The sequence below is a fragment of the Siphateles boraxobius genome, unplaced genomic scaffold, assembly GCF_051911475.1.
Source record: "Siphateles boraxobius isolate OS27281-9 unplaced genomic scaffold, OSU_SipBor_1 29, whole genome shotgun sequence".
NCBI classification, from domain to species: domain Eukaryota; kingdom Metazoa; phylum Chordata; class Actinopteri; order Cypriniformes; family Leuciscidae; genus Siphateles; species Siphateles boraxobius.
Window position 1 is genome coordinate 21,012,604 of NW_027508908.1, and position 12,710 is coordinate 21,025,313.

The 12,710-nt window shown below is 37.7% G+C and overlaps 1 protein-coding gene across 1 annotated transcript in view; it reads right to left on the reverse strand.

The window, feature by feature from the left end:
* Nucleotides 1-12,710, reverse strand: part of pcca (propionyl-CoA carboxylase subunit alpha) — a 48,100-nt gene that overhangs the window by 16,785 nt on the left and 18,605 nt on the right. Inside the window, exons 8-14 of the mRNA XM_077246898.1 lie at nt 12,092-12,128; nt 11,918-11,996; nt 8,529-8,631; nt 6,951-7,045; nt 5,629-5,779; nt 853-996; nt 560-634 (exon numbers count right to left, since the gene is read on the reverse strand). Of these exons, the coding sequence (XP_077103013.1) occupies nt 560-634; nt 853-996; nt 5,629-5,779; nt 6,951-7,045; nt 8,529-8,631; nt 11,918-11,996; nt 12,092-12,128 (684 nt within the window). The remainder of the gene's footprint in view (nt 1-559; nt 635-852; nt 997-5,628; nt 5,780-6,950; nt 7,046-8,528; nt 8,632-11,917; nt 11,997-12,091; nt 12,129-12,710) is intronic.

Consider the following 12,710-nt stretch of genomic DNA (forward strand, 5'->3'; position numbering starts at 1 on the left):
GTGTAAAGGGGACTGGAGGAATTTTTCACAGACTACTACAAATTTATCTGTCATAATTTGACACAAGTAAGAAGAGCCTCAATAAAATGTTGCCCAACTCAACTGAGCACAAATTAAAGTAATAATATAATTACTTTAGTACTTTTTATTAATATTACGAAAACAGTTTTAACTGTATATGCTTTGAGTCAGGAAAAGGAATTGAAAACAACTAGTTTTACAATTGGCCCCAATTTTGCAACCTAGATTCATGTGTTAACTACTAGTGACAGTGTAAATATATGTCATTCATGTCAACTTTTTAATCAACAACCTAGAGATAAAAAAGAAACAAAATTGGGCTCAAGACTTTAGCAGAAGAAACTATAGTTCATAATGTGAAGCGAACACACTTTTTTTCTCATGCAGAGGAAGAATATAATGTTCTGAGCAAGTGTCATCCTCACTATAGCTTGGATGGTGTTACAGGAGCCCCTATTCTAAACAAAGCAAGTCTCCCCTGCACACACACCGACAACACAGCGCACAAAAAAGTGGCTAAACAGATCTGTGTACTAACGTTAGCCAAGTCGACCGGCTCCTGGTACTGAGACAGCCGACCAATTGAGGGGAGCCCAAATGATTTGTATGGATCCTGAAAAAGAGAAAGATGGAGAGAAGAAATATAAGCTCTTATATAACACAAAAGGTCAAGTGCCTGTCCTCAAAGCTTGTGTCTTAACTCAGGTCAAACTGTGGCTCAGTTAAGCTGCTTAATATTTGAGATTAAAACCAAATGAAACGTCAGTCCATGACTTGTATCATAAATCCTAAGAACACACTGTATTAAGCATTCATGGCTTGTTGGTTTACCTCAGCATAGACTCTGCTCTCGATGGCCCAGCCATTTATGGGTATGTCGGGCTGTTTGTACTGGAGTTTGTAACCCTTTGCGATGCGGATCATCTGCTGCACCAGATCCAGTCCTGTGATGCACTCAGTGATAGGGTGCTCCACCTGAGAGAGAAGGACACACTCACTGACATCTTAAAATAATACATGGACTGCTGTGTACAAATGTAACCGTACATACTGCATCGATTTAATTTTACTGGAGGAAAAAAAGGGAAACTATCACCAGACTTAAAACGCTACAAACCGTCTCCCACCAAACGCACTCAAACACTAACATAGGTGTCTTAAAGACTCTTGTTAACCAGACAGCGCCGCTAACAACTACTCATTAACCCTGAGCGGAAATATTTAAACGTGTTCCTGCCCAGAGCAGTGCGGCCCCTCTCCATATTCTGCCTGTTTCCCTTTGGGAGGTCCACACTAATGAGCTTTATAGACACTTTGATGTCTTCTGTGGCTCTGGGTTCTAGAGAGGTGACAAGATCAAGATTGTGTACTAGACTTGTTAAATAGAAATGACATATAAGAGGTCTTGTTGGATGTACCATTAGGATGTACCATTAAAACATCCTGCAAGTTCATAGCTTAAACAGAGCATTTATTTAAAGGAGCCGTCCCCTAAAAAGGGATCATCACAGACAGAGAAAGAGGGTTGAAAATATTTGTTATGCATATAATTTTTGTGCAAAAAACTTTATTAAAATTATATGTGAACCTAAAGGAACATTAAAGGGGCATTCGGCAACAATTTCTTAATAAACTTTATAAAACCGTTTGGAAATGAGGAGTTCTTTTCCAAAACGCTATAAATCCCTTTCAATAGTTTTCAGGAAAATTAATTTTTTTACCTAGACCCACACATTTTGTGAATATTCAATTTATCCTGTTAAAATGTTTTATTGGCTCAGTCTGAACATGTTGAACAATGATTATTAAATCAAACAACAATATTGTTTATGATAAATTAAAAGTTAATTTTTTTTTTCAAAACGCTATAAATCCATCCATTTTTTCCAAAACGCTATAAATCCATCAATTTTTGCCAAAAATGTATGCTTTGTCTTTTAAAAAAAAAACAAAAAAAACAAGAGAACATGCAACATATAATCAGGGGCTCATACTATAAATTAAATTTAGTAACACATTTAGGATAATACTCATTCAACTCATACTCATCATTTGGTGCTGAACCTGAAGTAATGTAAAAAAAAGTAATGATAGTAATGATATCAATATTCAATAAGTTATTTAGTAATACATTCAGAGTCATTCTTAGTAAAGTGTCAAACCTGTAACAAGTAGGACAAATTTATCCACTACTTATGCATGAAAAAAAAACGAATTATTAAAAATATTCAACAATGATAACGATATTCAAAAGTAGGGTTGGGCACCCCTCCACCACATGCATACACACATGCATGTATAGACTACACAGCATGTGAGCAAACCGGAGCGGCATGACGCTTAAATAGAAGTTAAAAAAAAAAACTTAAACATGAGTTTCATATTTATGTTTAATAATGTTATTTTTTTGATGTCATCTTTGTTGATTAGGCTATATGCTATATGTATATGCTATATATTTGGCTATATGCCAAAAGAGAACCGCATGAGATGAGTAAGATAGGATCATAAAATGCCAAATATATCGGAAAACATTTGGAATGGGTCAGACATGATTTTGACCATTTATTAAGTTTTGTTTTGTAGAAAGCCTTTCTTTAAAGTGAATTTTATTTTGTATAAATTGTATCTTCATTTTAATCAATGTTTCATCAACAAATTGACTGGATTAATAAATAAGAAGAAAATATAGCAGACAATATAATCAGGACACGGAGGCACCCGCGCGTGAACTGGAGTGCTTCTCATAAATGAACCGAAACACAGCGATACTTGCCTCACAGACCTGAGAACTATAGAAAGCTTGAAATGTCTACTTTTAAACAAAACAATTAAAAACGAAAAGAAATTGGCTACTCTCTGCGTATGTAGGCTAATTCGAAGTGTGCATTTCTCTCTATAGGTGCGTTCACTATAGGCTACTGCGAAGATGGCGAGTCAGCATCGTCAACTTTATCTTTGTAGCTGATCACTGACAGAAAACACTAGTTTATTAATAAACAATTCAAATGTTTCATGCATAATTATTACTTTTGCCGGTTCTTTGTGGCAAGCTTTATGCGTGCGTTGAGATGCGGAATAGGCAATTAAAAACGCTCATTATGGTTTCTCTCCCATTTAAGTAGCCTAATTAAATATATAATACAAATATAAATATGTGATTAAACTAGCATATGATATGTGATTAAACTAATGGCTTAAATTAACTACTAGCACTAGCACTCATTTTGAGGAATGAATGAACATAAACAAACCTCTGTTCAGAACGCTGCCGTGCTGTATTGCGTAGAACGCTCACCGAATTCTGATTAGTCGAGAGGATTTATCGCGTTTAGGCTAAAAATAGGTTCGTCGCTTATCGCGGTTTGGAAAGAAACTGCATCTTGCATTTGTACATAAACAAGGAAATATAGCGATTTGGCATGAAACGTTGATGGAGCAGTGAATAGGTTCAGTACACAGCAGAATGACATGACAAACTCATTTTGTTTAAAAATGGCATTTATCGCGTTTTGGAAAAGAGCTCTTCAAATCATTTGGATGGTTTAATAACCTGTTCCGATGAAAATGGTGACTTTCCCCGCTCCCCCCAACGGACCAACATGGGGACTAACGTCGCGAGAACGAGCGAGAAACACAAACTGCTTTACGGCAATTCAACATAAACACACACGCCGCCCTCAATGTGTATGATGTATTACCCACCTCGGTAGATATACTCCACACGATAAAGTTGACCGGCTTCGATAATAAAAAATGCACATGAGCAGCGGTAGAAAGGGGGAGGAGGGGCCGCAAGTGAATTTTTTTACGACATTGTTGTGAAATATACGCCTCACAGCTGTAGGGTGAGCTCAATGAGAAAACATGCGACAAAAGTGAAAATCAGCGAAAAATAGCTAGAGTTGCCAAGTTCCTCTTTAAAATAATAAAAACAAATCCATCCCATGACCACTTTAAATACAGTCACACAGTCATCCAACTCGAAAACTTCCAAGGGGGCCACAGGATTAATTTAAATTAATCTATTGTTATTATAATAATATCAATAATCTAACTTTAATATAAATTAATTTTAACTAAAATCATATTTCTTTCATTTTTTCTTTCTTTCCTTTTTAAAGAAAATGCAGTTCTTAAATTCTAGAATCACAAAATGAATTGTGGTTAATTTTAATATATACTGTATGTACTGCCAGTTTCTGTTAATCAAAAAAAAAAGAAGCAGCTGGAAATCAAGCAGCTTTGGCATAATTACATCAGAAATATCTATGGAGGTAATCTTTGAATATTGTGTTGGACAATGGATATTGTGTGGAGAGCAATCAAAAGCATGATCACAAGAAATGTTAACAGAAATGTTAATTACAATATTCCCAATTCCATTCAATTTAATATTTTAAAAGGTGTGTGTGTGTGTGTGTGTGTGTGATGTCAGAGTCGTTAATGTACTTGAACTTCACATATAATTGAACTTCATATTTAATTGAATTTCTACATGCAATGCAGTTGTTCCATGGCATAAATTAAAGCTCTTTTTAAAAGTCTACATCTTGTTAAGTGTCAGGTACATTTTTTTTCTAATGGACAGACAAAACTCTTTACAGAGTTCTCATGCAGACAGTCTGCATTGTGTTTAATAGGTGCTCAGACAAATTGCAAAGCTAATGTAAGGCTAAAAAAAAAAATGTTTACTACCAAAATGCCTTTCAAGGAAATTCTGCTCACTCAGCAGCCATATTTGCAACGCCTCCGGGCAGCAATTTCAGGCATCCAAGACCAAAGTCCTATCTACTTGAATGGGGGAATGCTGAAATCGCATTTAAATAACTGATTTCAAATCAGCAACAAAATCTGATATGAACTGTTCCATAAATGTTCTTTCTTATGCTCTTGTTTGAGGGAGTTAAGAGACACCCGCAACTTTAGTTTAAAAGAGTATTAAGACATGTTTATCAGTAATAACTTCTGAGGAAAAATAGCGCAGACACTGGACAAAGATGAAACGTTCTAGTGCACGTTTCGACAGTATACGTTCGCACACTCTATCACGTGGAGTATACTGAAATGCTAAGCATTCGACTGTACACATTTCATAAAGTGATCAGCTGTTTCCTCACAAAAGTCAGAATACTGAACTAAACTTTATTCACATACTCAAGTTGATTTGAAACAGTGAATCTAAACACTAGTATGCTGGCAAAAGTTCATTTATCTTCAGCCTAGGGTGACTGTCAGTATAAATTTTTTTAAATGTAATTTAATGGGAAACTATGTGAATGGCGCAGCAGGATTTTGAACAGCCTCTGGCGTGTTAGCTAGGGCCATTGACAGATGCTGAGAGGTGCCGCCAGTTTGTGAACAGAAAACAAACTGTTTGAATCTTAAAAATATGGCACAGTGTGTGACCCTCTTTATGCTTTGTTTTGCTGTGGTTGTGGTTGGAGGATATAATTATGAAAATGAATCAGTCGTTACCCACCATGGTTCATTATCACCTGCATTTGGTGGGGTGGCAGGTGTTAATTACAAACCCTGAATGTAATGTAATGATATTTCAAGAAAGCAAAAAGGATGTGCTTCAAACATACTCATGCACATACAAACCTGTAGACGCGTGTTCATCTCCAAGAAGAAGAAGTTCTTCTTGGAGTCGACAAGAAACTCCACAGTGCCAGCTGAGGAGTATTTCACTGCTTTAGCCAGAGACACGGCCTGCTCTCCCATCGCTCTTCGAGTGTCAGGGTCCAGAAAGGTGCTAAACAGACACACAAACTTATAGCAATGTAAATCGCATAAGGTGGAGATGCTTGCTGTCCACACATTTAATTCAATGTCCCTGAAATAAAGTCGAAATATTTTGAAAATAGAGTTACGAGAATATAGTCTTCCATAGAAGTAGAAGTTATTAATTTATTTATTGTTTTGAAAAAGAAAAAAATTTTCTTGTGAAGTCAAACTGCTTCTGATGGATCTAAATATAATAGTAGCTTTTTACTTTTATCTGGGCTTTCAACAAAATGAAATTCTACATCTGCTAATCTAACAACATGACATTACCATTTGTTTTAGGACGCCTATAGACGAGCACGAAGACTCCACAATCCTGGTCCATACTTTATGTGGCACGTTGACTCAAAGCCTACGTGTCTTCGTGCTCGTCTGGGTCGAGAACACTTAACAGTAATCGTACTGTCTCCCTCTTCACAGTAAATAATTTCTGGATACCTTTTAAGAGCTTCATTCTGTATCCAATCATTTGGCCGGTTCCCGCGATTTCCTCAGATAAAGCTGGATAACTCCATCCAGTCTGAAAAGTGTTTTCGCCTGTAAAAGTATATTCCGGCGCAGTATATATTTTGTAATGTCCTAAAACAAATGCCATGTTGTTAGATTAGCAGCTGTAGAATTTCCCTTTGTTGAAAGCCCAGATAAAAGTAAAAAGCTACTATTTTGTTTAGATCCATGTCCGAGGCAGCTTGACTTTACGTGCGCATTTCTTTACACACACACTTCTCGTAATTTTGACTTTATTCTCAACATATTACGACTTTATTCTCGTAATGTTTCGACTTTAATCTCGAAATATTTCGACTTTAATCTCGAAATATTTCGACTTTAATCTCGAAATATTTCGACTTTAATCTCGAAATATTTCGACTTTAATCTCGAAATATTTCGACTTTAATCTCGAAATATTTCGACTTTAATCTCGAAATATTTCGACTTTAATCTCGAAATATTTCGACTTTAATCTCGAAATATTTCGACTTTAATCTCGAAATATTTCGACTTTAATCTCGAAATATTTCGACTTTAATCTCGAAATATTTCGACTTTAATCTCGAAATGCTAGAATATTTTTTTTTTTTCGTTGCGTTTCAGGGCTTCCGTAGAAAATAAATAAATACAAAAAAAATTAAACAAACCTGGGTGCCTCCTCCACCACTTTCTGGTTTCTTCTCTGGATGGAGCACTCTCTCTCATTCAGCCACAGTGCATTGCCATGTTTGTCCGCCAACACCTGCAGAAAACAGAATGGAAGCCATTAGCACAAATATCCACACTGTGGCCACTCAAAATAAATCCTATGACAGTGAAAGAACATAGCCTCTGCTGTAGAGAAAGATGGTGATACAGCAAAAGAGTCTCATTGGACAGTTAGTCACTGGGAACTTGTATGTGTTGATTCATAACCCTTAAGCCAGTCTCTTCCAAAATCAGCTCCACAGCAGAGTTAATGATGTCCTTGCCAGAGTTAATGATGTCATATAACTATGCCATCTAGCTTTATAATTTCGAACTGAATCCCATTTACTGGTATGCATTTGGCAGTTGCTATTATCTAAAGTGACTTAATTTGCAATCAAGGTATACATTATCCATTCATGCATTCTCAAGGAATCGATTGGCATTGATAGCGCCATGCTCTATGGTTTAAACTACAGGTATGTTATTGAATGTTGATTTTTACAATCAGCAGAGAAGGAATGTGCAACCTATTAAGCGGTACAATGACGACGACTCAAGGCTCACTTTTCCTGGGAGTAGAGCCAACAACCTGCTGGTTACTAGCCCTGATCCTTAACCACTACATCAAATAAAAACAACCTCCTACAAGAAAAAAGGGAAGCTCTCGTATTCTATTCCACATTTTTGGGTAATAAACATTATATTTTATCGGTTTAGTTTTGTTTGATTGAACTGTTGAATGAATGAACTGCAAAATGAATGAATGAATGAATGAACTGTTGAATGAACGAATGAATGAACAAATGAATGAACTGTTGAATGAACAAATGAATGAACTCTTGAATGAACAAATGAATGAACAAATGAATGAACTCTTGAATGAACTGTTGAATGAACTGTTGAATGAACTGTTGAATGAACTGTTGAATGAAGAAATGAATGAACTGTTGAATGAACAAATGAATGAACTGTTGAATGAACAAATGAATGAACTGTTGAATGAATTAATAAATTAATGATTGAATGAATGAATTGGTAAAGGGTATCTTAATCCTAATGCAGGTAGTGCCCATTTAACAGTTTTTCTATCTTTTCATCATTTCTAATTTCCACAAAAAATATTAAATAGCACAACTGCTTTCAACAGTGGTATTAATAAGAAATGTTACTTGAGCACAAAATCAGCATATTAGAGATTTCTGAAGGATCATGCGGATTCATCTGCCATCACAGGAATAAATTACATTTTAAAAAACATTAATAGAAATTTTCTTAAATTATAATACTATTTCACAATGTTACTGTTGTTACTGTATGTTTGATCGATAAATGCAGCCTTGGTGAGCATAAGAGACTTTTCAAAAGAGTCTTACCAGCCCTAAACTTTTCAATGGTACTGTATATAGGAACTCATTGATCTTAATGAATGTTTGATCTTCATAAATGTGGATGACTATGCTATTATACTTAGCACATTATAAAAGAATGACTAATTGTTCACATACACAAGCAAGGTGGTCTTATCCAGTAAATACCTGAATCTCAATATGTCTGGGGTTATCTATGAACTTCTCAATCAACAGACGATCATCTCCAAAACTAGATGCTGCCTCCTGAGAGGAGAAACGAAAGCCTTCCCTGAAACAAAACATAAAGCTTCATAAGACTACATTGCATTCCAATAAAAAAACGTTAACATACTTTGATCCACATGTTCTTAGTTTCACATTTCACTGAACATCAACTGCTTGTTTGTTAATAACTTTTGTTTAGAGTTAGGACAGTGTTTTTATTATTAACTTCGGACGTACCATTCAAGTCTGCTTATATACAAATGAAAGAAGATTGAGAGAGAGAGAGAGAGAGAGAGAGAGAGAGAGAGAGAGAGAGAGAGAGAGAGAGACTAAGGGGTGGATTTGTAATGTAAGAGCCTTGTCACTTAAGTTGTAAAACTGTACAATTCCTTATCGAAAACCAAATTCATTTGATTAACTAATTAGTTTCATGAAGTTTATCACAGCTTGAAAAGAACCTTAGGCGACTCTCTCCAAAGAAAACTTACACAAATGTCTCATTTTCTGTCTAGTGATCTGGGGCCTCATTTATAAACGTTGCGCACGCACAAAAGAAGGCACAAAGCAAGTCTTACAATCAACAGCCTACACGAACACCCGTTTGATCGATCTGAAACAGAAATGCAAATTAATATTTCCAAAAAGAAAAGTCAAATATGTTCTGCAATAATATTGGCATGTTATACAATTCATCCTCATAAATAAGATGGTAAACAGAATGAAATAATGTACAAAACTGATATTCTCGCCAATGTGTCCGTCTGGCGGAGCAGATATAGATGCAATTAGATAGTCAGTCAGATAGATATATAATTAGGGAGATATATAGCCTAGATAGATTTATAGACAGATAGATAAATCGTTGTATTATTTGTCCTCTGGGGAAAGTTGTTTTCATACTAAAAATGTCTTCATCAGCTACGGAATCATGGTATTCATGCATATGCCTTTAGTTTGTTTTATTTTTGATAAAATAACGTATGACGTAGCCTATGTCTCAACCATTCAGAAAGCTGCAAGAAATTACATTTGCGCTGAACTAATTCCCATTTCCAAGTAGATTATAACCAACATCTGTAGCTTGTCAGATGCAATTAAATGGATGGAAATAAAATGCCCCATCACAATGCGTAATGACGCACAATGGCTGATCTTGCGCTCTTAGAAGATGTGGCAAATGGAAGGATTCGGAGTGAACGCATCTTCAGACAGCAAGAAGATTTGCTGGCAAATGAGGACGAGTGGCTCATGAGCCGGTTCCGACTTCCTCGAGCTGTCCTGTTGGACCTCTGCGGTCTTTTGGCCCCCGCGTTACAGAGGAGCACTCGGAGGAACCATGCCGTGCCAGTCCAACTTCAAGTCCTAACAACACTAGGATTCCTGGCGACTGGCACTTTTCAGAGGGAATTGGCTGACAGGTCAGGCATATCTCAGCCGACCCTTAGCCGGATAATGCCAGACGTTTTAAAAGGCATAATAGCTTTGTCCCATGACTGCATAAAGTTTCCATACACGGCGGGTGAACAGGCAAACAAGAAAGCTCAATTTGCAGCTATGTACGGTTTCCCAAACGTTATTGGTACTATTGACTGCACTCATGTTGCCATAAGGGCACCGAATGTGAATGAAAATGCTTTCATTAATCGAAAGCATTTCCATTCGATCAATGTCCAAATTATTTGTGATGCAGACATGTTGCTCACTAACGTAGTAGCTCGGTGGCCTGGGTCAACCCATGACTCATTCATTTTAAGACACAGCAGTGTTGGGCGCAGACTCGAGGCTGGTGCTGTGCGTGATGGCTGGCTTCTAGGTAGGCTACGTTTGATTACTAGACATTTTACTGTACTTCAAAGTCTTAACCCTTTCACTATCCTTGCAGGGGACAGTGGATATCCCCTCAAACAGTGGCTGCTTACACCTTTCCTCAATCCACATAATGCAGAGGAAAGGCACTACAACATGTGCCACAGCCGAGCTCGCGCTATAGTGGAGCGCACCATCGGCCTGTTTAAGGGCAGATGGCGCTGCCTCGACTGCACTGGAGGGAGGTTATTGTACACTCCTGAAAAGGTGTCCAAAATCGTGCTGGCATGTGCTGTGCTACACAATGTGGCACAGCTTAAAAACGTGCCTCTACCCCCTGACGCCGATTGCTGTGTTGGCCCCGACCCTGACCCCCATCCCCAGGCATTTGAGCCAAATGCTGCTGCTGTGCGCCAGCGTTTGGAAGTGATGCGTCGCTTGTAAAGAACAACAAAAGGTGTGGAAAAAATATATTATTTATTCAAGAATTCCCTCATTGTGCTGTTTATTTCAGTTAGGACAGTCTTGATTTCACCCAACTCCTTTGCCACCTCTCTGACTGAGTTAATGACTTCTCTCTGCATTTCAAGGACTGCATCGGTGAGGACACGCCCGCTGCTGGAGGGTTGAGAGCCGCGTGCCGTGGAGACGCTGGGCACAGACGGCTGCTCAGCTGCAGCCTCTGAACCACTGGCACTGGCCCAGCTAGAACACCCAGCGACTGAAATAAAGATTGTTCTATATGAATAAATTGTAATCGTGTAGCCTACATACATGTGACTTGACTGCATTCATTTGACTTATTTCACTTACCTGTGTCATCCGGTGCATCTGGCGCGTCAGTGTCCCCCTCCACCTCAGTCACCACTCCACTTAATAGGGATTCCCCAATAATTGCCGACAGTCTCTCATCAAGAGGGGTCAGCTCCGGTGTCCCCTTTCCCCCACTCGTGGCAGACACACTCTGGCGATGGAGCGCTAGACGCTTTTTTGCCTCGACTTTGATGTCTGACCATTTCTTTTTTATTTCGGCCACAGTCCGAGGTTGTGAGGCTACAGCATTTACAGCGTCTGCAACCTTTTGCCACTCAAGTGCCTTTTTGGAATTAGTAATGCCCACACTGTGCCCTCCAAACAACATTTTTCTCCTCTTTTCCACCTCGCCAACGATAACTTCTACTTCACATTGAGTGAAGTTAAGTTTTTTTGATTTCCTCTCTATGTTTGCCATAATTTCACAATCTATGAATATTAACTTGTGGGCGTTTCACTGACTATTTATGGGCAACTATGGGCGTGACATGAAGCCGCAAAAGCTGCGCTACATTTAGAATTGATTGGGATTTATTAAGGGGAAAATGCGTAGGATGTGCGTGCGCACGGTTTTATAAATCCGAATATTTCTGTGCGTACGCACGTCCTATGTTTCATCCGTACGCCACTTCTGACGCAAAACCTACGCAAAGTTTTATAAATGAGGCCCCAGATGTCTGTGATCCTTTAGTATTAAAAATGTCCCTGAATCATCTTTCCTCACGTCTCACCTGGTTTCCTCATCATTCCAGGAGATCCTCATCCCTTTCCCACCTCCGCCAGCAGACGCTTTGATCATAACAGGGTAGCCTGCAAGAGATGAACACAAATTCTGACTTGGCATGACCTTATTCTTAATAGATGCAAACTCTTAATTATTAAGAGATGAGTATAATCACGCTTACCAATTTCTCCTGCAATTCTCACAGCCTCTTCTGCATCCTTGAATAAAATATAAACATAACTTTAGTTCATGTGTCTGTTTGTGTGATGTGGCTTGCAGCAGGGAAGATAACTCAGTTTCCTCTTCTAGTCCAGCAGAGGGAGCTACATAGCATAATAGTGTTTACTACCTAGACAGTTATTGTAATTTAAGGGTAAATGATCAGATTTGACCCCCCCAAATAAAGCGGATTAAGAATTCATATTTAAGATAATTACGTTAAATAGTTTTAACCATATTAAACCAAAGGACTGATGCATGTTTCAGCTATAGGAACTTTTGGACCCGAGTTCATTTTCTATAGCCACTATTATATTTTTGACAGTCTGTCTAGTTTAATTGTTTACTAACAATGAGGACACACATGTCAAAGGTCAAGAAGATTTCTATAAAATGTCAATTTATTAATTGAGTAATGCATTGTGGTATATATTAAAGTGGCGTAAAAGAGGGTGTTTGAATTTTTAAGAATAATTTCATAGCATCTGAAATACAATGAAATATTATCCTACTTACTGCATAATGACAAAATAACAGCTTTATTTGAAATGCAATAAAAATATGCTATTCACAAGTGAGAT